At 55.0% G+C, this 23,499-nt stretch overlaps 10 protein-coding genes across 10 annotated transcripts; 4 read left to right on the forward strand and 6 right to left on the reverse strand.

Moving 5' to 3' along the window:
• Positions 1-618: 618 nt before the first annotated feature.
• On the reverse strand, positions 619-2,325 carry A1O7_00095 (uncharacterized protein; the record flags this gene model as incomplete). The annotated part of the gene is made up of 2 exons (XM_007754137.1): positions 619-1,805; positions 1,869-2,325. The coding sequence occupies 2 exons, from the start codon at positions 2,323-2,325 to the stop codon at positions 619-621; spliced, it is 1,644 nt and encodes a 547-aa protein (XP_007752327.1).
• An 886-nt stretch (positions 2,326-3,211) lies between these two features.
• Positions 3,212-4,990, reverse strand: A1O7_00096 (uncharacterized protein; the record flags this gene model as incomplete). Its single annotated transcript, XM_007754138.1, has 3 exons — positions 3,212-3,696; positions 3,745-4,320; positions 4,396-4,990. 3 exons carry the CDS (start codon positions 4,988-4,990, stop codon positions 3,212-3,214), a joined length of 1,656 nt encoding a protein of 551 aa, XP_007752328.1.
• A 523-nt stretch (positions 4,991-5,513) lies between these two features.
• On the forward strand, positions 5,514-6,638 carry A1O7_00097 (alpha-methylacyl-CoA racemase; the record flags this gene model as incomplete). Its single annotated transcript, XM_007754139.1, has 1 exon — positions 5,514-6,638. The coding sequence occupies one exon, from the start codon at positions 5,514-5,516 to the stop codon at positions 6,636-6,638; it is 1,125 nt and encodes a 374-aa protein (XP_007752329.1).
• Positions 6,639-6,690: 52 nt separating this feature from the next.
• On the reverse strand, positions 6,691-8,518 carry A1O7_00098 (uncharacterized protein; the record flags this gene model as incomplete). The annotated part of the gene is made up of 4 exons (XM_007754140.1): positions 6,691-6,882; positions 6,931-7,920; positions 7,974-8,064; positions 8,145-8,518. The coding sequence occupies 4 exons, from the start codon at positions 8,516-8,518 to the stop codon at positions 6,691-6,693; spliced, it is 1,647 nt and encodes a 548-aa protein (XP_007752330.1).
• Positions 8,519-8,989: 471 nt separating this feature from the next.
• A1O7_00099 (uncharacterized protein) lies at positions 8,990-10,992 on the forward strand (the record flags this gene model as incomplete). Its single annotated transcript, XM_007754141.1, has 8 exons — positions 8,990-9,218; positions 9,269-9,580; positions 9,642-9,656; positions 9,751-9,779; positions 9,838-10,263; positions 10,317-10,514; positions 10,581-10,715; positions 10,807-10,992. 8 exons carry the CDS (start codon positions 8,990-8,992, stop codon positions 10,990-10,992), a joined length of 1,530 nt encoding a protein of 509 aa, XP_007752331.1.
• Positions 10,993-11,595: 603 nt separating this feature from the next.
• Positions 11,596-12,816, forward strand: A1O7_00100 (uncharacterized protein; the record flags this gene model as incomplete). The annotated part of the gene is made up of 1 exon (XM_007754142.1): positions 11,596-12,816. The coding sequence occupies one exon, from the start codon at positions 11,596-11,598 to the stop codon at positions 12,814-12,816; it is 1,221 nt and encodes a 406-aa protein (XP_007752332.1).
• Positions 12,817-13,589: 773 nt separating this feature from the next.
• Positions 13,590-14,117, forward strand: A1O7_00101 (uncharacterized protein; the record flags this gene model as incomplete). Its single annotated transcript, XM_007754143.1, has 1 exon — positions 13,590-14,117. The coding sequence occupies one exon, from the start codon at positions 13,590-13,592 to the stop codon at positions 14,115-14,117; it is 528 nt and encodes a 175-aa protein (XP_007752333.1).
• A 1,995-nt stretch (positions 14,118-16,112) lies between these two features.
• On the reverse strand, positions 16,113-16,491 carry A1O7_00102 (glutaredoxin 3; the record flags this gene model as incomplete). Its single annotated transcript, XM_007754144.1, has 2 exons — positions 16,113-16,270; positions 16,341-16,491. The coding sequence occupies 2 exons, from the start codon at positions 16,489-16,491 to the stop codon at positions 16,113-16,115; spliced, it is 309 nt and encodes a 102-aa protein (XP_007752334.1).
• Positions 16,492-17,548: 1,057 nt separating this feature from the next.
• Positions 17,549-19,275, reverse strand: A1O7_00103 (uncharacterized protein; the record flags this gene model as incomplete). The annotated part of the gene is made up of 2 exons (XM_007754145.1): positions 17,549-19,132; positions 19,189-19,275. The coding sequence occupies 2 exons, from the start codon at positions 19,273-19,275 to the stop codon at positions 17,549-17,551; spliced, it is 1,671 nt and encodes a 556-aa protein (XP_007752335.1).
• Positions 19,276-20,356: 1,081 nt separating this feature from the next.
• On the reverse strand, positions 20,357-22,333 carry A1O7_00104 (DnaJ like subfamily C member 7; the record flags this gene model as incomplete). The annotated part of the gene is made up of 1 exon (XM_007754146.1): positions 20,357-22,333. One exon carries the CDS (start codon positions 22,331-22,333, stop codon positions 20,357-20,359), a length of 1,977 nt encoding a protein of 658 aa, XP_007752336.1.
• Positions 22,334-23,499: the final 1,166 nt, after the last annotated feature.

The following is a 23,499-nucleotide window of genomic DNA, read 5'->3' on the forward strand; positions in this document are numbered from 1 at the left end:
GAGGCTCCGTCTATCTTCGAACGTACGTACCTGTACACAGTAGAGACTCTCGACTCGTCTACTGTAGCTTTACGGTACTCTGTGCGCAGTATCTTCATCTCACAGGACTCGCGGGTTATGCACATGGGTACTGTACATGGGTGCTCCTTTTGACCCACCGCGGCTGGCTCGCGGTATGTATGCATGCTGGTCAAGTAGTCTTATCAGGTCGCTTCAGTTCGACGCGTGACATGACCGACTGGACCATGGAGGTGCCTGTAGATGAGCTGCCCGAATCGCTGGGCTGACCTACATAGCCGCTGTGTCGTCTCTGGCCGTACAGTAACCATGAGCACGAGCAGATAGATGCGCGAGCAAGCAAGCTGAACGTGCTGACAAATGTTTGAGGATGGGGATCTATCGCACAGTACTCCATACAGTTCGACTCGGGCTCCCCTACATACGTACTGTGGTACAGTACGCAATCCCCAGGAAGTATGCATGCTGAACGCTGCCCGCTCGCTGGACGCTAACCCCTACGCTCGACAACAACCACGTACACAGTAATTATGGCTGTTAATGGACTGCTAGATAAACACAACGAATGCAACCTGAATAATCAACCTCGCAACAGCCGCACTAACCGGTAAACTTGCTCCTCGCACGCAGCCACGCGCCAAAGTAATACAGGCCATACATGCCCGCGACGCCCACGCCTGAGAGGCTCGCAATGACGGTGACGCCCTTGCCGATGCCCAGGTCGACGTACATGGAGTGCGAGAACTGGACGAACCCGGCGGCCATCATGGAGCGGACAAAGTCGTTGGCCGCGAACAGCGAGGCCACGTACTTTGGGTACGCGAGCGCCACGTAGCAGATGATGCTCTGGAACATGCAGAAGCTGCCCGCGGCCCATATGTTGATCCCCACCGTAGGCACGATCCAGTGCATGTCCGCGCGGGCGGTCCAGGCGAAGAGTAACAGCCCCGCGGGCGGGCCCCAGACGCCGAAGAGGCCCGGACGCAGCCACTCCTCCTGCTCGACGGGCTTGCCCTTGTCGGCGTGGTACTTGCGCGCGTGCGGGATGAACCACGACCGCAGGTACACGTAATACCCTGCAAGGCCGACGATGCAGCCGGTCATGAGGCTGAGGAAGATCAGGCCTAGCCCGCCGAGCGACATGCGATACGTGCCCAGGTAGACGAGCGGGAAGGCCTCGAAGAAGGAATAGTATGTGGCATAAACGAGGCCGCCGTACAGGGCGGCGTACAGGACGGCGGGGTCCTTCATCGTGATCTCCAGCGGGCGGATCAGCGCTTCCCAGAGGACCTTGCTGAACCGGGTGGGGTGGAGTTCGGTTTCCGTCTGGTATCGGGACTGGCCTGTCGCTTTGCGGAGTCGTCGTGCGCGCCGCAGCAGAATCGTGCCAGGATAGGTCTCGGGCAAGAATGGTAGTAGGCACAAGATGATGCCGGACATGATGATGACTTCGTACAGGGGCCACCGCCAGTTGTCGGCCACGGCGTACCCTGCGATCAGCGGGCCGATGGCCGGGCCGCAGTACATGGCGGCAATCCACCACACGTATCCGTAGGGCGCAGTGTATATGTCGTAGATGTCTTCGATCGACGCCGCGCCGCTGGCCAGGGCAGGACTTCCCGTAAGGCCCTGCAGCCACCGGAGCACGATGATGGCAGGGAATGAGTCGACAAAGGCGAGCGCAATGGAGACGACAAAGAATGCCGCGAAGCCGTACAGGTAGGGCGGGTTCCTGCCAATGCGAGGGATCTCGCTGATGGGCGACAAGAACATGGGTCCGACCGCGTCTGTCAAGGAGTATCAGCACCGGCACCAGATCATTTGGATCCTTCCAGCGGGCGGCGACCTACATCCGACAACATACATTGACAGGCCGAGGCTCGCTACCACAAGAGAAACATTGTAGCGGACCATCATGGCCTCTGCCGTCGGCGTGACAATCGATGCCGTACAGTACACGCAAAAGGTGTACAGGTTGACCACGGTCAAGGTCCACATTTTCTTGCCGTGAGGCCAATTGCGAGGATCGTCGAGGTCATTTTCCGCGAAGCCCACGACAGCGACGTCCGTGTCCGCGGTATCCGGGAATGGAGACCGTGCCGTTACATCTTTCTCCGTAGCTCGAATCGTTGCGGATGCCTTGGGCAGGGTTTTCTCCAGGTCGGTCTCGGAGGCAGAGGCCCTCGTTTCGCAGACCACGCTCGGCATAAAGCCTGGTTGCTCTTCTGGATACGTGAGCCATGGCTGCCGGAAGCCCAGGAACCGGAGGAATTGCCCCGCGGGCGTTTCTTTGATGTACTCGAGCATGGTGGAGGTTTGGGGAGTGAAGACACGGCTGTCGAGGTGTGGCCAGATTTGTCCGCATGCTCGTAGCCATGTTTATACTCGACTTCGTGGGCCGGCCAGGCCATCGCACAGCGTCGAGGCTCGGTACCTTTCCTGCGTCAAGGGGAAGGGTCACTCGAGGCTGGCTGAGACTGTTGCCGTCTTTGTCGCCAACCGGCATGGATAAACTTATCGACGCACAAGTCTGCCGCCCCTTCTACCACAGTAGTCTGGAGCGTGCCCGATGACGGGTAGCCGCACTGGCCGTTTTATCTCGAAGTGGGTATCATAATGCCTGGACGCTGGTAGCGAGATCGCGGGCGTGCCAAACGCTTTCCGCATTGGGAGCGCTACCCAATCGGCCCTATCAAGGGGGGAGTCGTGGCTGTTGCGGCTGCAAGCGGCTGGACGCACGGCGGCAGCGCGTCTGGGCTACGACAAGGCACCTTCAGCCCTAAATCGAGTTGTGGCTTGCTGGGCTCGAGTTGATTCGACGTGGGTGAATCATGCCGGGCAGCTGGAAGCCCGGACCGCCTATAGGCCGTGCCAGCAGCGACAAGCTTCGGAGGAAGTGCTCCGTAGAGTAAGTGTTGGAGCACAGCTCCATACAGGCGTCTTCATCGATCTGATCCAGGTGGACAGTGCACACATGCGAGGTCAAGCATCGTGGCTCCGTTACAATGCTGAATACCGATTGCGCTCAGAAGACACCCTTGAGGTTGATGCGTGGCTGATTCAGCGTGTGATATTTCAGGAGATAGAGGTCTAATGGACGATTGTGTAGGAAGGGACACTCCCGTCGTGGCAGCAGTACCCAATGTAGCTAGGTATGGCGTCTAAGGGCCACTTACAGTAGGTATTCAGACAGTCACAACCTCGCCTTGAAATTGTCCTTTTGCCCGTGTTCCCGCTCAACCCACTGCTTAAGCACGTCCCGCATGATCTTCTGGTTGAGGTTCCGTGGGATCTCATCCACGAACCGTACACCGCCTCTCAGTCTCTTGTAGTGGCTCACGCGCGGGTTCAAGAAGGCGTGGATGTCCTTCTCCTCCAGCCGCGGAGGCTTGTCGGATCTGACCACGTACGCGCGAGGCAAGTCGTTACCCTGGCCATCCGGGACACCTATCACGCCAACGTCTACAACGCCGGGCAGCTGGCCGAGGACCGACTCCACCTCTGTCGGCGAGACCTGGAAGGATTTGTACTTGAGCAATTCTTTGGAGCGGCCCACAATGTAGAGCTTGCCGTTCCTGTCGAAATGGGCAATGTCGCCTGTCCGAAACCACCCGTCTGGAGTGTACGCTGCGCGGGTCGCTTCAGGGTTGTTGAAGTACTCCTTGATGATGTTTGGTCCTTTGTCACGTCAGAGAAGCCGAATCTGTACTTATCGAGCTCACTCACCTCTGATACAGAGCTCGCCAGGCTCATTGTGTCCCAGCTTCTCACCAGCCGGACCCATGATCACGGCCTGCATGTTGGGCAATAATCTGCCCGAGCTGCCTTCCCTGTCCACCTCTGTCACGTTCGGCTGGGATGCTGCGGTCACGGTTTCCGTCATTCCCCAGTTGACTCTCAATACCACGCCCTCAGGCAACATGTCGTGCATCTTCAACTGCAGTGGCAGCGGCAGCGGTGACGCACCACTCATGGCGAACCGAATGCTCGCCACGTCCTCCCTCGTACATTCCTGCAGGATGCGGTTCCAGATGGCGGGCACGATGAAGCACGCCGACAATTGGAACTTCTTGATGCTCGCCATCAGGGACGAGAAGTCGTACTTTGGGAACATGTAGACCTGCATGCCACATTGGAGAGCCAGCATGGTCTGGACGTAAATGCCCACGGCAACGGCGTTCTGCATGACGCCAGGCATGCGCAGGTAGACGCCCTCGCGGATGGCCTTCTCGGCGAAGTGGTCAAAGAAGAACGCCATCTGGCACAGGTTGGCGACAATGTTGGCGTGCGTGGTCACAACCCCTGTGTATGGGCATTGGTTAGTCAAGAGAGTATTGCTGCATAGAGCACGTTTGGGGCTTCCGCTTATGTACTCACCCTTGGGAACCCCGGTCGTGCCGCTCGAGTAGACCAGACAAGCCGTCGTCTTCTGCAGCACCTCTGGGTCCGTGATTCTCTGCCACTCCAGCTTCCTCTCGCTGATGATAGACTTGCTGCCCGCATCCACGATGTCTAGATCGTCGGAAACCATCATGACAAGCCGGACAGCGGTGTTCGACTGCGTGATGGCCTCCTCCGCTGCCTTTCTCGTCTGAGGCGAACAGACCAAAACCTTCGGGTCGCTCAACCGGATCTGGCGCGCCAGCTCAAAGGCCGTTGCCGTCACCGAACACGTCGCATGAATGCCGCCCGCGCACAGCACGCCCAGGGTGTTCGGCGCCACCATGACTTGGTTCTCCACGTACGTGACGACGATATCCTTGCCGGCCTCTTTAGCACCGACGCCGAGATCTCGATAGCCCTGGCCTATCCGTTGCGTGAGATCGCGGGCTTTGGCAAGTGTGACGTGGTTGGCGGTATTTGTCGGGTTGATCCATATTGGGTCGTCGTCTTTGAATGGCGTCCGCGAGAAGAGAAATGATAATAAGTCGATGCTGGGTATCTCGACGTGGTACTCTGATTCGAAGATCATCGTCGCTCACCACTGCTTTCTACCCCGTAATACGTGTCGAGACGTTGAGCAGGAGATATGAGCGTCGGTGGCGGTGACTGATAGTCCGTCACTTCCTGCTAGGAGCCTCTAGGATCGTGTAAAGACGAAGCCAGGCACCAAGAGCCGGTGTGCGCGTCACTCTTTCGCCTGTCGAAGTGACTTCCTCCACTGCACGAGGCTCCACGGATGTGAATGTCGGGGTAAATGTGGAGTAATGGCGATGCTTGATATGGACAGCCTTAGGCACAGGCCAGCCTCGCCAGGAGTTGGAGGAGAAGTAATTAACATAGCTAGTTAGAGAACCTCCCTGAGCCACACAGTGCATCGACACATCAGCGCAAACAATTAGGCTGCCCGTTGCAAGTCGACATCGAGCCGACAGAGAACCAGCGAGCTAGATCTTCAAGCACCCAGTCCGAACCGTCAGACCATTTACCTAGGGATCGGCCCGCCTTTCCACAGAACGAACCTGTCTCTATCGACCCAAAGGTATACAGTCAGTATGCCCTGTACACCGCCCCTCGTAGGCCTCAAGGTCCTGGAACTAGGCGGTTTGGCCCCGTCCCCCTTCGCGGGCCTCATCCTGGCTGACTACGGCGCCGACGTTGTGCGCGTCGACCGCACGTTCGAAGTCTTCGGTCCACCACGCGACACGCTCTGTCGCCGCAAGCGTTCCGTGGTGATAGATTTCAAAGACGCCCCGTCGCGCCGCGTGTTCTTGGACCTGGTCAAAGTCGCGGACGTGCTGATCGATCCATATCGCCCGGGCGTCATGACGAGACTGGGTCTCGGGCCGGAGACGCTATGCCAGTTGAATCCGCGCTTAATCTACGCTCACCTCCACGGGTTCCGGCCCGAGGGCGTGTATGGGATCCGAGCGGGCCACGATATCAATTACCTCGCCGCGGCGGGGATCCTGTCGCTCCTCGGACGAAAGGACGAGAACCCGGCCCCACCGGCGAATATTCTGGGAGATTTCGCAGGTGGAGGGTTGGTCTGCGTGACGGGCATCTTGTTCGCGCTGTTACACCGCCAGGCCACCGGCCGCGGGCAGGTCGTCACGACGAATATGGTGGACGGGAGCGCGTACCTTGCCACATTCATGAGGCAGCAGCAGGGGCACCCTAACAATGATCGGCCTAGGGGCGAGAATCTGCTGGACGGGGCGGCGCCGTTCTACGAGGTATACAAGACGAAGGATGACAGGTTTGTAGCTGTTGGGGCGCAAGAACCCCAGTTCTACAAGAGTCTGCTGCAGGGGATGGGACTGGATGAGAAGGAGATGCCAGAGCAGTGGGATCGCACGCAGTGGCCGAAGACGAAGGAGCTGTTTACCGGGATATTCAAGCAGAAGACGATGGAGGAGTGGCGCGCTGTATTTGACCACACTGATGGCTGCGTGACGCCGGTCTTGAACATGGACGAGACGGAACGGCCGTTCAAGCCGCTGGTCGACCTGTCGGCTTCTCCCAGTCTGGATGTCTCGGTGCAGGAGTCGTACCCGGAGCTGAAAAAGGGCGCGGGGGGCGAAGACGTTTTGCAGGAATGGATTCCGGAGTCAAGGTCGGGAATTGATATAGATCCTTCGTCAAAGCTGCTCCGCATGAAGCACGCCGCAAAGTTATAGGTGGTTTCGGCCGTTACGTGTAATCCTAGTCCCGACTACGTGGCTGTGTCGTCTAGGCAACATTCTCCATCGTCAATCTGGTCTCGCCGTCATAAGCACAAAGCTCCTTCCTCGCCCTCGCGGCTTCCTGGCGCAGGATCTGCTCAATGCCTTTCGTTCGTGGAATGAAGCGAGCCTTGAATGGCTCAGGTCGCATGTTCTCACTCTTGGTGTACGCGAAGATGTCGAGCTTCACCTCCTTACCCTGCGTCCAGTCAGCAATATCCCCCGCAACGAAGGGGTAAGCACCTACATTCTCATCCAGTCCAGGCTTGAAATCGAACGCCCACAGCAAGGTCGCAATGGTGAGGTAGAGCCCCTGCTCAGCGAGCGGCTGTCCGCTACACACCCGCCGGCCCCAGCCGAATGCATTGTGGCCTTGCTTGTTGGGATAGGGTCGTTCTAGCCCGTTCAGAAATCGCTCTGGTCGGAAGTTGTCGGGTTCAGGGAACTCCCTGGGGTGTCTATGAATGGCCCAGACATTGCCGGTTATGGGGGTTCCCTTGGGGATCAAATACCCATTGTACTCGTCGTCTTGGGTCGGTGCATGTGGAATGCCCCCCAGGATGGTGACTGTCCGCCATCTCAGGGTCTCGTTAACCACGGCTTTAACATATGGTAGATTAGGCTCGTCACTCCAATCGGGGACTCTGTCCTGGCCAACCACTCGGTCCAGCTCCTCCTGGGCTTTCTTCATCCTGTCTGGAAAGACGCACATGGCCAAGATGAACGAGATGATGGTGCCGCTAGTGGTATCGACACCACCGCCAATCAGATTAGACGTGAGAGTGGAGATCTCTTCGTCGGTGATGTTGTTCTTCTCCTGCTCCTGGAAAAGGCGTTTGGCAAAGTTATCTTCTGGCATCTGAGCGCCTTCCTTGGATAGCGCAACAAAATAGCGTTGCAAATGTTGTGCGAATTTGAATGCCTGCCTCGGCATGGGATAGATCCAGCTCAGCCACGCTGGGAGTCGGTTCAAGATTGGGATGGACTCGACAAGGAACAGACCCGGGATGATCAAGTCAACACCTTCCATGGCTTTGAGGGCCATCTGCGCAACGTAGTCGTTGATTTTGTCGATTCGTCGACCCCAGCCGATTATGGATACGATCGAGCACGAGTATCTCTCGATGGACATGACGAAGTCATCCGGTCTGTCCATCAAGTCGCGGATGAGGATCTTTGACTCGTTAGCCTGAATCTCGCGCCATGGTCTTATGGCCTGAGACCCCGTCGCTGTGTGCTAAGAGCCACCAGTTAGATTACGTGACTCCAGACTGCGTGCCTCTGGCATACCATGAGACGGCGATGATGGCGCCACTTGTCCCCGTAGACCAGACACACTTGATTGCTTTCCGTTGCATTGATCATGTCACCCATTGCAATCCTGCGCCTGGCGGTTAGCATCTGCAGACGTGACGGCATGACCCACGATGCAGGCGGTTTCTCAGCCGGAGGAAGACGTACATCTGCGGTCGGGAAGAGTAGATGTTCGCCCTCTTGTCAAGCAAGTCCGAGATGGTCCAGATATCGTTGCACATGATGGTCGGTCTGTGGCCCTGCCATATGGTGAACATCGGGTTGTTGTAGTGTTTTGACCACTGCTCGAACTCGATCCATGGCTTGTGCTTCGGAATCTGGAAGAAGTTCCCAACGAGCGGGAACGGGAAAGGACCCGGAGGCAGCCTCTGGCGGATCCGCAGTACTCGTACATAGTCGACGAGGACGAGCAGCACGGGTACGGCAAGTACTCCAATGAGAATGGCCCCAATCAGAGTGTAGGTGTCAAGGGCGAGGTCCAGCGTGCCTGGAGCACTCGAGAGATTTTGAAGCACTCCCATACTTTCTTCGCCGATGTCAAGTGGGTTTGTGCCCGTTCTTTCGGCCCTGATATGAGACTGCCTTCCCGTTATGCCTGATATATAGGAAGGCAGAAGCCATGGAACGAGAACGGTCCCACATAAGACTGTCCACTGCAACCTCAGCGAGGGAGCCCACATGAACGGTTCCAATGTTCATGTGGAGAACCTGGTGGCTAGTTTGGGGGGCAGGAGGATTGTGTGTCGCTTCCCCATGGTACTTAACCGAGACCCGGGGCATGGCAATTCCCGGGGGCTCGTATTTTCCGTCAAAGCGGCAGCCGCCAACTTAGGTATAAAGATGGGTTGACGGTGTGTCGCCGGAAATGAAATAGCAGAGCATATCTTCTATCTACTCGTCCCCAAAGCTGAACAGTGCATCTCGAGGACAGTGCGTTTCGAGACGGGCTCGCTTATTTCCACTAAGCGACTGTCAGGGGTTTGCAAATCAGCATGGCGAAACTGCAAGGCGTCCTGCCTGATGTCAAGGGTGTCTCCCCACTCGTCTTGATTGGGGCTCTTCTGAGCTTCTGGCTCATCTATCAGTTCGTTGTCGTACTGAGGGATCCTTTGAGATCTGTTCCTGGACCCTTCCTAGCCCGCTTCACCAGGCTTTGGTACTTGCGCAAAGTCTGGCAGGGCGATTTTGAGAAGACAAATGTTGCCCTCCACAAGAAATATGGTAGCGTCTCCAAGTATGCCGCGGGCATCGGACGTAGCTGATGCTGGTAGGCCCCATTGTTCGCATTGCGCCCAACTACTATTCCATCGACGATGCAGACGCCATCAAGACGATATACGGGCACGGCAACCAATTCGTCAAAGGTAAATGGTACATCGCTTCCGGCATCCCGAATAACGATATTCCGGATCTCTTCACCGAACTAAACCCAGCGGTCCACGCGGAAATCCGACGGCGAGTTGCGTCGTTGTACGCCATGTCGAGTCTTGTGCCCATGGAGCAGAACGCAATCGACTGCGCGAGGATCCTGGTCGAAAGGTTCACCGGCTTTGCAGAGAGACATGCCTCTTTCAACTTGCAAGGTATGTGTTCACCAAAAGAGACGTCTTTGTCGCGATTGTGCGAATGCTAACAACTAGTCAGCTTGGCTGCAGTACTGTAAGTACCCTTGGGAAGCCAGGACTGCTGGAGGATCTTTCTCCAAAGCCCGGCGCTCGAGACGGTTGTGTCGCTGCCACTAACAGCCGCCCAGTCGCATTCGACACTATCGCTCTGATCACAGTAAGTCAATCACACTCGGCATGGCCCCGCCGCTGGCACTGGCTCACATCACCCTTAGCTGAGCAAAAGATTCGGTTTCCTCGATACCGGTGAAGACAACGCTGGCATGCTCGCTGCCCTCGACCACTATCTTCACTATCTCTCCAAGGTTGGCATCTACCATGAATGGCACTCGTTCCTGACATGGTGTCTCTCTTTCTGGCCCACCACCGGCACCCACTACTTGGGTAAATTTACGCAAGAACAAGTCCAGGAGGGCCAGAGAACCAAGCCAAAGAGCTTACTTGAAAAGGACGAGTCGAAGCCCACGGACGATTTCTTGACAAAGCTGTTGCGAATGCATGCATTGCAGCCGGACAGGTTCCCCATGGGGGCTGTCGTTTCGACATGCATCACAAACATTGGCGCTGGTTCGGACACCACCAGTGTCAGTCTGGCTGGAATTTTGCACCAACTGATGAAGTCTCCAGCGACCCTGCAGAAGGTGAGCGTAGACGGGGATTCGACACAATTTGTGGCGTGGCTGATTGCTCCCAGCTTCGCCAAGAGCTCGACCAAGCTATTGAGGAACGAGGCTCCTCCGACATGCTCTCGTTCCAGGAAGCTCAGAAACTCCCTTATCTTCAGGCTGTAATCAAAGAGGGCTTGCGCATGCATCCTGCGACGGGCCTTCCGATGGTCCGAGTGGTTCCCAAGGGTGGCGCGACAATCGCTGGTCGTTACTTCCCAGAAAAGGTAAGAAGGGTCTCCCAAGCAGCCACGCAGCCTGTATGTACAAGACTAACTGGATTCTGTGCGCAGACCGAAGTCGGTGTCAATAGCTGGGTCGCCCACGCCAACCGAAACATGTTCGGAGCGGATGCTGAAGAATTCAAGCCGGAGCGCTGGCTCGAAGACGCTGAGAGAGCTGCAGAAATGAATCGGAACATCCTCACGGTACGAAAGATTCTATTGACCTCATCCTCCACAGCCGTGTTTGGAGCCATACACATAAGGGAAGGATGCTGACATGTTATATATCCTTTAGTTCGGAGCCGGCTCCCGCACGTGTATCGGCAAGAATATCAGTCTGCTGGAGATTTCCATCCTGATCCCTGAGCTCGTCAGGAAGTTCGACTTCACCCTTGTTGATCCCAATCGGCCACTGGAGTCGGAAAATGCGTGGTTCGTCAAGCAGAAGAACCTGGATTGCTATGTGAGCTTGAGGAAGTAGAGTGTTGGAATGTGCTCAACGGATGAGGGCATGCAGCAGCGGGGTTATGGGGATTCTCAGAGCTGCTAGAAGTACTGAGAGTCAAACGGACGTTCGACTGGCCCCTTCCGGGCGGCTTGTGATATGAGATGGAACAGCTTTCGGGTCTTGATGGCAAAAGAAGTCGCTTGTCCCTCTTATATTCGTGTTGACAGTTCATTAAGGTATTAGTATCGCCTCTGTGACATTGTTAACTGATATGGTGTCTTACTTCTCACTCATTTCCTGTCTGGTCTGACGCGATGCCATGTAGCCACCTTCGACTACAAGATCAGCAATAGTGACATCTGCATGTCCGTTGCTCACAAACAAAGGCGATGAGAATGACGTGCGGTGACTTGCGAGTCAGCGAAGAAGACTTGGACATCTACAATGATGCCGAACACAGTCGAGCTAAGTAATTAATGGTCAGCCGCCAAAGGCCAAGGCTGAGCGTCAGCTGCGCAAGGCTGAACTTCGCAGTCTCCACCAAAGCTTCATTGGCGTCATCGACCTTCACTCGTGCTCTTGTCTACGTTACTGAGGCTCTGCTCTCAGACCGCAACCATCGATGAGATTTTGACAATGAAGACATCACCGCTGCGTATGCTCGTCTCTCGACGAGTCTGTACCTGCAATCTCTCCCAAATCCAAGCCGCCCATGCACCTTCGAGGCCTCAGCTGATCCGACTCCTGTCAAGCAGTACCAAGCACAATGCCCAAACCAGCTTCTCCGCGCCTGTCCCGGGCTACGGCTCGTCCGAGATGCTCCGTCGAAAGTATCAAAAGTCGGAACCGTCAGAACTGGAGAAAGAGAAGGCCGAGCGAGCAAGCACGGTCAAACGCATGCGCTACTCGGGCTATGGCATCGCCGCCTGCACGGTAGCAATCTTCGCTACAATCGCACTATACCCCAGTGAGAGCCCTATCAGACAAGACGCACCCCCTCCCCCGACGCCGTCGACCATCCTCGAAGAACCTTCAGCGAAGGAAGTCGAACAGATCCCGACCGGCACCTCCACCATCCCCTTCTTCCCTCGCATCATCCACGTCACCTCTGATGCTCCGCCAAGCACGCCCGGCGCTGCAAATGAAGGCAAGACAGACGAAGAATACCAACTCGTGGGTCTAGGGATTCGCACGGTATCGTTATTCAGCATCCAAGTCTATGTCGTGGGCCTGTACATCGCCGTGTCGGACATTGCGGCATTGCAACAGCGACTCATCAACGCGGTCGTGCCGCCCAGTGAAAGCGTGGCTACGACTTTGGTGCCCGGCGAAAAGGACCAGCTCCGCCAACTCCTCCTCGACCCAACCCGAGGCGAGGACATCTGGAACGAAATCCTCAAGGATGGCCATCTACGTATGGCTTTTAGGATCGTGCCCACACGGAACACCGATTTCATGCACCTTCGCGATGGCTTCGTGCGGGGCATAACGGCTCGGTCTGCCCACTTCGCATCAGACAGGAACGATACCTCCTTTCAAGACGAGACATTTGGCGCGGCACTCAACGACTTCAAATCCGCGTTCGGCGGCAGTGCGCGACGGAAATTGCCGAAAGGCGAGATCCTCCTCCTTGCCCGCGATGGGCAAGGGAAAATGTCTGTCTGGGAAGAGACTAGCAAGACGGGCGACCGGGTCAAAATGGGGGATATCAGTGATGAACGCGTGGGTCGGTTATTGTGGCTGGGATATCTGGCGGGGAAGAATGTTAGCAGTGAGCCAGCGAGGCAGAATATTGTCGAGGGATGCATGGAGTTTGTCGAACGTCCGGTGGGGACAGTGGCAACGCAGGTTGTTTGACGACAGAGACGAGGAGCAAATCGTCATGAGAGAAGCAAGAGAAGAGTCTTTGATTTCTCGAGTGTTCAGTACAGACGAGGGGACTATGTGTGCAGAGAGACCAGGCCAGGCGAGATTCCACTCCACCCATCAATGCCAGGTACGGATATCGGGATGAATATCCGTCGCAGTAATCTCCAACAATCGGATGAAAATGGATAAATATACCACGGACTAGGAGGAATGATATCAACATAGTTGAGTGCAAATCAACTTCCTCCATCTTTAGTTTTGCATCCAAAGCAGAATTTAGAAAGTGCGACAAACCGGTGCTCTCTATGCGTCACTCTAATCTGCCATTAATCTACCCTACATAGGATGCAGAACATGCGACATTCTGCTAATAACATTGCCTTTGAATGTAGGTATGGAGTACACACCTGGTGCAGCCCATATTCAACATACGTCAGGACCCCAATCCGTCCATCTCCACTCGAAGCATACTGTCATGGCGACATACCTCGTAGCTAATTATTGCATATAATATCTCAAGAAAAGAGTACGGAGCACTGTGCTTCACGAAACCCTAACCCGTCCAACATATCAACTGCTCTACATTACCCAGAGAGAGTGAGATCCACACCACACATACAGAGTGAGATCCACACCACACATACAGAGTGAGATCCACACCACACATACAGAGTGAGATCTACACTACACAGACAGAGTGAAATCTCCGCAGCACAGACAGAGCGATATTCTGCCTTCTCAACCATCAACGGCAAGACACAATGTCGTGGCTAGCCCCCATCAACCCACAATCCCACCCACAATCTCAATCTCAGTATGGACCCAATCTCTCCCAAGCACAGCCTTCACGATCAGCACCATCATCAGCGTCACAATCCCAATCCCAATCCCAACCGGACAACGACTTCTCGGGGACACGCCGAATCCACACCGTCATCCGCCTCAACCCGCAAGACTACGCGGCCTACAAAGCCAGCCACGCAAAAGTCTGGCCCGACGTGGTGGCGCAGATCCGCGCATCGAACATCAGGGACTACTCGATCGCCTACGACAGGGACACGTCCCTCTTGTTCGCCTCGTTCAAGTACACGGGCCGCGACTTTGAGGGGGATATGGCTAAGATGCGCGCCCACGAGCCGACGCGGAGGTGGTGGGCCATGACGGACGGGTTTCAGCAGAGTCTGAACGCGGGCGCCGTGAGTTCGGAGAAGGCGGGCACTGCTGGCGCCGATGGGAAGAAGGTGCCCTCTTGGTGGAAGGAGTGTGAGGAGGTGTTTTACTTGGCGTGATTGGGTGTAGCTGGAGCTGAGGCTGGAGCGGGAGCGGAGACGGTTAGGGAGGAGAAAGGGAGGAAGTAGAAGAGGAAAAGAAGCAGGTAGGGGTCAGCACTCAGCAGGTCGAGTCTTGCCGCGTAGGACGGCACAGCACAGAACAGGAATAGTGAGCTGAGGAACGAGTTGTTTGTTGATTGATTTACTGAGTGACGGCGTTCTGATTACTTCGTCCGCACACGGGGCGTTTCGGACAATTTCTTGGAGGTACATTTTATGTACTCCCTCCTGCTATGGAAGTACTCACTCTGTTCTTGGGCATTACGTACCCGTCCGGATCAGCTCCAGTGGGAACCTCCTCAGCTGTCTACCATCATCAGAAGCTCCTCTTTCGATCAGTGTACACAGACCAAGCCAATTGTCATTGTGCCCCTTCGAACCTATTTTTTGTGACAATCTGCGCCATACCCAGAGTCGCGAGCATAGAAACCCTAAGTTCATCATTCCCTCGGAGATTTCTTTCGCTTACCAGTTGGACCAGGCATCGATCTTTCACAGCCAGGCCGTTTTCAGCCCTCTCAAGGTCCGATCTCTTCTTCTAGCACCCGCCGGCGCGTCCTTGCTCAAGTGTCCCAGACTGCCGTTAGACTGTCCCCTTGGCTTGTATCGCCATGTCTAATCACCCGGTCGCTCGGAAAAGAAGGATCATATGGGTTTGAGTACCGAGCTGGCCAGCTCGTCGCAGGGTTCAGTCTCACTGTGCCAGGAGATTCAGAACGAGGCTGACCATCGCTTACCGATCTGCAGGCATCGGGACACCAATGACTTGATAGTCTGACGCCCCCATCAGTACAGAGCTTGTTAGTCAGTATTAGTCCCCTCGGGCGGTACGAGTTCGAACGGGCTATGGTGAATATCCTTTTTGAGTGAGTCTTCGGCGCCCTGTAATAAAGATGCTCCGCTTCAACGAGATTCTTCTGCCTCTTCCCAAGCTGCTCCAGTCTGATCGCCAAGACCATTGATCAGGGGGCTGGAATTTTTGATTGGGATCCCGATGCCGGCAGGTAGCCAGTGCAGGTCTGATCTCAACATCATCCGTCTGACTTGTCGATACCTGGTCAATGTTGTAGCGACTGGTTGATCCGTGTTACATACATGTCTTTGAAGATGTATGCCAGTGTGATCTCAACATCGTTCGTCCAACTTGTAGATACCTAGTTGACCCAGCAGCGATTGTTTGATTCGAGGCACATGTCTTGTGAAGATGGAAGTGTTCACTAAAAGGACAACCGTTTCAGCAGCAGTAGGCAAAATTGACAACGTGAGTGCGAACACTTGATGTACTGGTGGCAAATGACATGACAGCTGATTTGAACACTTGGCTGAGACGAAGAACATGGCAAAAGCCGAGCAGAACTCGCTGAAACACGGCAAGCAACCGGCAGGCAACCTGTATCACCTGCACCCTCTGAACACTGCAAGGGCGTGACAGAAGTAAATATCTATATGGCAAGTTGCGCTTACAGTTTGATGACAAGGACGTCCAGACAACGCAAGTTGGGAGACGCTGTGACCGCTCAAACATGTTGATTCCATGCACAGAGCTCATAGCAAACGCTGATGGGGCATGATTGTCGCTCCTTCTGTCAAGTTCGGTCGTCAACAAATGCTATATTTCAAGGGACTGTTCAAAAACTTACCACGACATCTTCAGATCGTTGAACTGATCTGCGCAGCACTTGCCGTAGAGTATTACAAATTCCACGCATGGAACGGCACAAGAAAGCGCAAATTACATAGAAAGAAGGGACGTGCACTGCGTGCAGACATTCTTCAAAGCCACATCATCTATTTCTCTGATTCCTTCAGAAACCTGTATTCGGCCATGGGCCTGATTCCTGTGCCGGCTTCTCAGGGCTTTGCAATAAAGCTCAGACAAAGGAGTCACATTGTAGATAATGCTTCACTCTTTGCTTGCACGCTGGACTGATCCCACGATTGACTCTGACTCCCCTAGACAGCACCAGCACTCTTGAGCAGATCACCGAGTTGACTCTTCTTCGCCTGCAAGTCACTGTTCCCGCCAATGTGGTTCTGGCCGATGAAGATGTTCGGCACGCTGCGTTGACCGGTGATCTCCTCGAGGGCATCTTGAAGGGCCGCGCCGTCCTCTGTATCACCGTCAGCATACGTCCCCTGATTCGCCACTTCATTGCATGCGCAACACTCCTCAACACATACCGACTTGATCCAACTCCATCAGAAAGTATTTCGCGTGCATATCATTCAGCAGCGCCTTGCTGGCCCGACAGTACGGGCAGTAGCTCTTGGAAAACACGACGACCGAGTTGTCGTCGATGATTTTCTGGGCCTTTTCCTTGGCGGAGACCATGGCGGCGGGGGATGTCCTCGGTGGTGATGTGAAAAAGGTGCGGGCTAGGCTGCGGAAGGGGGAGAAGATTGAGGACGCTATTGTGGCGGTTTGTGGTTGTGTGGTGGTTCGGATCAGAAAGAGCGAGGCGAATGACCTTGATAAGTGTCTTTGAGGCGAGTCAATTCTGGAGTTCTTTGCGCGGATGATTGCCAATCGGAGGATGAATGCAGGTGATACTGACAGTTGCTGCAAGTGAGTGGTTTGGAGTGACAAATCCTGAGCCAACGACGATGATGCCATTGCGGGCCTTGGACCCGATGGGGTAAAGATTAGCTCATCAACAGATCCCCAATCGGGCCTCGACTCCGCAGTCTAAAAACGGCGTGAGAGAGCGAGCGCGATCATCGAGCCGTACGGAGTACACAGTACGGAGTAAGGGATGGACTGTTATACGCCAGAGAGAAGTTTCACGAATGCATAGGTCGCTCTTTATTGAAACCCTACGCCATGGGCTCAGCTTGTGTGAGCCTTGAGACTGTTGCCAGTAGACGCTGAAGGGTGAAAGCCTTGGTGAACTCACAATCCGGCGCTTTGAGGAATATCGCTCTCACTCCGCTGTTGGAACTGAGAACATGTGCCATGTCATTATTTGTTAGGCGTACCTGAATCTAGGCACGGTCAAGCCGACCATGTCGTCGAACACCGCCAACGGCCAACGGCATGGCTAGCCGCAATGGAACAGTCTCCTCTTTCCTCAGTCGCACCCGGATGCTGGCAACGATCTCTCAGCCCTTTCATCCACCACGTTATGTATCAGAAATTGCTTGAGGACAAGAAACCGGCTGTTCTCCTTGTCCAGCCTTTTCGCAGACGCAATCGCCCCAACGGACGTCTCCCCAAAACATCACAACCGCAACACGGAAAAGGTGTATCACTTTCGCTAAATTGCAATCAAAGAAACCAGAAGCAAGCGTCTGAACCGTCAGAATGACCCAGCCACAAAAGAAACACCGCAAACGTTCCGTGATTTTGCACACAAGCAGTTGTACAAGCAGTCTTCTGCGAGCCCGATCCCTCACATGACCACGCAGCACCCACAACTCTTCTCTTTCACTTTCTCTTCGGTATCGGCATCCTGCATTCGCTGCACTTGCATTCGCGGAGGCGGTTGAGCCGGCACGGACGTAATGCTGCCCATCGTAGGACTTTGTACGGGATTCGTCACTCTAGGCATTGTGCTGTACCCACCATTCGCGCTGCCTCCAGTGCCGGGTCGGATGCTGCCCGTTACAGAATTTCTCATGCCTGGCATTTGTTTCAGAGGCCACGCGTTGCCGCCCTCTTCTTCTGTCCCCTGTTGTTTGGGTTTGGGAGTAGGCGGAGGACTAGCTGCGGAAGGTGACTTGATCTGACCGTTGCCCATGTGGATCGCCAGAGGTGAAAAGTTCCGGTCGTATGTACGTGGCACGGCACCTTCGTCTTCCCACTGGGCTTGTTGCTGTCTTCGCGCATGCGTTGGGATGATCTGTTCTTCGGGAGGGAGCCTCGGGTCGGGCTTGTACATGGTTGCAAGCCACGGTGGATCGCCCTCTGGTCGGTTGACCGCTGTTCGCGGGCGATCTAGTTCTCCAGATCTTGTCCCTGGTCTTTGACCTGGCGTGGGTGTGCCGGCAGGTTTGGTGTTCGTCGATGGTTTCCTAAGTGTGTTGGATGTCTTCCGGCCTGATGATGTATTGGGGGGTGACCCTTGGCCCGATGCTGGTTTGAGTCGGCCTTTTGTGGGTGATGATGATTTGGGCGTCAATAGTCTAGAGGTAGTAGGTGTCGGTAATAAGGAATCGCCTTCGTCCTGCAAAGGTTGACTTCCGGTACTTCCTCTTCGCATCTTGATCTTCAGCACGGGGATGCCATCTTCCGGGCTCATACTGTTACTCATGGTACGCTTCCGGACCAGCGGCGTGTCCCGTTCGATCCTCTCTTGTGCTATCGGTAAAGGACTCGATGTCAATACCGGGATCTTCGAACCGGACTTTCTGAGTACCGGATTCGAGTATATCGGCGACGTGTTATCGGCTGCAATCTCTTCTGGTGTGCGAAGGTCCCAATGGGATCTTTCGTCCTCCTCTGCTTCTTCTACCGGTTCCTCTGCGAGCCGCGGTCTTGTTGAATCTTCCGCGTCGCCTCTACGGAGCTCGGTATGGCTGCGGTCGTCACTTCGCCGACCACGGCTTGTCTCTCTCTGCCCACCTTGCGCACTCTTGCCCGTGTTCCTCCTAGCCTTTGCCAGGTTGATACCTGCGGCTTGTAGTTCTTCACTTTCTATTTTGGCAAGTTTGTCTCTGTGGATCCAGCCCTCGGGATCGTCCTCGTTCGGCCGATACATGTTCTCGGGGATGTCATTGTCAGGCTGATGCTGACTGACATCGCCGCTGCTAGGGTTGCTCTTGTATAGGTCCAGTAGGCTGTCTGGCTCACTCCCACTACGTATTAGACTCGCGTCTCGTTGACCCAGCTCTTCAACCCTACTGTGGGGAGCCACACGTCCGTTGACACTGCCGCTTTCTTTGCGATTGGGGGCCAAGGTCGATAGTGGTGAGCGCGTGGAACCTGACGAGTTTTGACGGGCGCCGTTTGGGCGATTCTTGTTCGCGGTCGTGTTCTATGCGGTGCGATATGTCAGTGTTTTGATGCCGTGGGTCGGCGCGGACAATTCACCTCTTGACTGGCACCCACAGCATCGAACTGCGAGCGCGTCCCATTTACCACCGCAGTCGTCGATCCTGCGGCAACTATTCCTGCCATGACGAGGTCTCACCAATCCTCATGAGCACGAGTTGGGCCGCGTCCGCACCTCAGGATGAATGCGCCATGCGTATCGGCCGCAACTCCAATGACCCTAACACGACGGACCACCGGACCACCTCGCGACAAAAACGTGACCAATTTAGCTTGACAGATTTCGGAGGATAGCAGGCTCGCTCGATCGGTCGGAGTGGGCTCAGTTCGCAGGAAGCACTATGCTCGTATCGAGGGGTTTGCAGAATGGCGGTCTGCAGGGGGAGACACCCTTGCTGGTCGCTCCAAGCTGGTAGGCGGAACGGCAAAGGTGACTAAGATGGAATACTACCGTGCCGTCGAGAAAGGAACAATGCGTGTTTGATACAAGAAAGAACAAGCACGAAATGTCGCAGGGAGTAATTCTATGTGAGAGCAAAAGTGCAGATTGCTTGGTGTCCTTGATTGAACGTCGGGGGCGTTTCTCGCTTAACTCACCCTCTGGTTGATCTGACCAATGTTCCATGTCAACAAAGGCACACCGATTAGGCAGGAGCGAGCCACATTCACGCAACAGAGTCAAGTTTGAGCAAGAAAAATACTGGAATCTTCTCGGTGTAACAGATTCGATGTCGTTACTCATCAATTCCCTCCTGGGAAGATTTGTGGTTATAAGTCTGTACAAAGCGTGTCCTGTCTGCTCCTGACGAGAGTGGACTCCTTTCGCTGCATCTGCAATAAGCCGCCTGGTAGGCTTTCAGTGTGTCCTGTCGACCTGAGACTTGCCTGTCTCTGAACCAACTCCCCAGATGCATATAACTAGATGCTTTCCTCCCAGATCTCCGCCGGCTCTCCCAGCCGTCCTTATCCTTGCCCTACTCCGAACCTATCCTGCACCCAGAGCTCTGCCTTGGTGTCTCAACCACCGTCAAAAGAATGTGTTTCAGACATGTGGACGAATCCAGATCCCCATATGGAAAGATTCGTCCGTGGTATATGTACTTCGAATTGGGCGCGTAAAGACTGTGTCATGGGACGCTCGAAAAAAGCGAGCGGGCTAGATAACGTATGTTCAGCTTCCGGTGGCCCTCAAGTGAGATCCATACTCCTAGTATGCGTTCACTGAGGGCCGCCGGGACGTCATCCGAGGGGCTTCTCGGAATCGGGAGCGATCATCCGGCTCGCGGTATTCATATCGGGAATATTGTGGTTCGCCGCGAGAAGCGATATGGACCTTATCGGCCGGGTATGGGCGAGCATATCGCGACGGCTCTCGCTCATCAGGCGACATCGGAGACATTTCGCCAAAGAGCTTCTCCCGACCGCTGTTGTTGCGCGACATGGACGGTGTATCATGTGGCGAGCGTGGATTTGGTCTGTCTTCATATCGGCCTGACTCGCTCCTTCGCACCGTTGGAGGGATGAAGTCCTGCATCATGGCAGCGGTCTTGGACGATTTCTTAGTCTCAACCCGAGGACGCTCGGGCTTCTCTCTGCGCCGCTCAGAGTCCCGCGGCAGGTCCGGAACAATTGACTCGGGGCTGTGCTGATATCTTCGGCTCGGACGATCACCGTGATCATCAAACATCTCTCTGAGTCTCGGTGTTCGTCCATGGTCATCACCATCATCGGCGGGATCGACGATGTGGTATTTGGTCGAGGTGGTTGCAGGATATCGTGCCTTGTTTGTTCTTGGGGGACTTTCCTCCCTCATCTCTGGCGTGTGAGGGTTGGAACTGCTCCCATAGCCAGAGTCGTGCATATGAGTCTCGCCATGCTTCAAGTTTGAGCCTTTGGAGGGTACAGAGTCTTTCCTCGTCGTCGATGACTTAGGGACCGGGGTGGTTTGAGCCCGATGCAGGCTGGGAGGCATTCTGCTGCGGTGGTCACCGCGGTCTCGCTCTCGCTCTCGCTCTCTGTCCCGGTCTCGCTCGCGTTCGCGATCCCTTTCTCTGTCTCGATCTCGTTCACGCTCACGTGGAGTGGGTCTCGAGGGAATGCGTTCGTCAACGTGGGTTCGGAGATTGGAGGGCGAAGAGGTGGATTTTGTGAACGGCGGTGCAAAGTAGTCCTCCTGGTTAGGGCGGCGTCCCTTCGATGAATCGGGTCTCTTCTCGTTGTCCGAACCACTCCTTCGCCCGCTACCACGAGATTCAGACCCAACCCAGTATTGGTAGGCATCTGACGCAGTACGATCCAAGCTGGGACGATTTGCGGCCTTTGCCATATAAGCCTTGCTCTCTTCGTGATGCCTCTCCCACTTTTCATCCAAGCTCTCTTCTTCAAAGTCACGAGGTCTCTCGATTCGGGTTGATGTACGCGCTCGTTCGGACGGACGATCGAAGTAGGCCGTCTTCGAACGAGAGGAATTCATTGACGGACGGATCTCTGGGTAGTCGGAATCACTATCAACATCAACGGCCGTCGGTCTTCTTGTCTCAACCTTTTCCCTTCTTTCTCTCGTCTTCTCCTTGTCAAATCTCTTTTCGTCCGCTTTCCCACTTCTAGACTTTTCTGCTTGACTCTTAAACTTGGCAGCAGCTGCGGCAACACCAAAAATCCCCGCAGTGCTTGTCGCCTTCTTGGACTTCTCGGACGCTTTGGGTTGTGGAGGGGCTCGCCTCTCATAATCAGCATGCTTCCGTGAAGTGCCTCGTGGCAACTCGTCGTATGGGTCTCGGTGGTCGTCTCGAGGCTGGCGGACTTCCTCGAAGTACTCCCCATACTCGTTGTACTCGCGGGTTGAAGGAGGTGCAGGTGGCGGCGCAGGTCTCATTGGATATGATCGAATGTTTGAAGTGGATACAGGTGGTGGTCCACGCATCATGGCCTCTTTTCGCAGCGTGGCGAGACGCACCTGATTATCATAGTGTTCTCTTCGTTGAGGATCAATGAGGATTTCGTAGGCTTCCTGGATCTTCTGAAATTCGTCTTTGCCTTTCTCTCGTTGGGCTTCGTCCTTTATCCGGTCCGGGTGGAATTTCAGAGCGAGCTTCCGGTGGGCAGAACGGACGGCTGTAATGTCAGCATCTTTGGAGACCCCCAGGGCTTCGTAGGGGTCTGGGGGTAACGGCGACGAGGCCATAGCTGTGTGTTGTAATACCGGAGGTCCAAGGAATGGAATTGACCAAGAGGCGGGTTTGATGTGTTGTTTTGGTACAGAGCGGTCAAGAGGCGGTCGTGGCGTGGTGCATTATTGTTGGCCTCGGTCGGTGGTCGGGATTCTGGTTGGCAGTTGGAGGTGAGGTGGTTGGTAAAGCAGAAATCAGGTTAAATGAATGCAGCGCATCAATTACAATATAATAGCAAGAAGAGCTTCTCCGTTGTTCGCAAATCAATCTGTAGTCGCAGACAGATCCGTCAAGGTCGAGGTATTTGGTGGATGGCAGCGTGAAAGCCGCTGACGTCTGGAGAAGAGAAGGAGTCGAGTACTTGACAGAGGGCGAAAACGGGTAACAAACGGCGGACAGTGAAAGCCCCGATGAGGTGGTCTGTGATCGTGGTGTGTCCTGGGACCTCTGGGCCTGGCTACTCGTACCCTGGGCTTCGCCTGGCTTCTTTGCAGGCTTCGTGGCACGCCGGTGCCCCTAGCCGATTCAACGATGGATCGATTCCTGGCCAGCCGATCCGCGGGATTATGTAAAGGGGGCCGTGCTCGATGCGGCAATTTATGGCATCAACACGGCATCATCATGGCTTGGAGAGTTGGAATCTCGTCGTCGACATGCGATCACTGGCCAACGTGTCAAGAGGTGAGTGAGAGATGAGTGTTGACCGAGACGCGTAGCACGTTGGGTTGAGAAGGAAAGGGTCTGTGGATGAAAAGGCACGAGATAGAGTTCAACGTCAACGCGGGAAGGCCCCTTCACCTGAGGTTCTTCGGGAGGCAAATAAAATGCTTCGTCCTGTTATGGATGGAGGGCTCCTCCGGTTCGTGCACCTCGGTGAATGGTGGTGGCCGTTTGCCCTACAGAACCGCTAATCCCCATCACTCTGCATCTTCCAATGCCTGTGCCTCGGACTCTGAGGTGAGAAGAAAAGTCAAAGTCCGCAGCGTGTGAGCGTATGAAAGGCGTGGGAAGTCTGGCTGTGCAAAACCCGGTGCTGAATACTACGGAGGGCGGAGATTCAGGCCAAAAAGAAATAAGTGGAGCGCAAGAAGAGAGGCGCTGTTGGCTGTCGTCATTTGCCAGGAGGACTCCTTTCAGTGAAGCGTGACCAGCACTTCCCTGCTTGGAGGCGTAGTCCGAC

This window comes from Cladophialophora yegresii, assembly GCF_000585515.1.
Source record: "Cladophialophora yegresii CBS 114405 chromosome Unknown aczIN-supercont1.1, whole genome shotgun sequence".
NCBI lineage: Eukaryota > Fungi > Ascomycota > Eurotiomycetes > Chaetothyriales > Herpotrichiellaceae > Cladophialophora > Cladophialophora yegresii.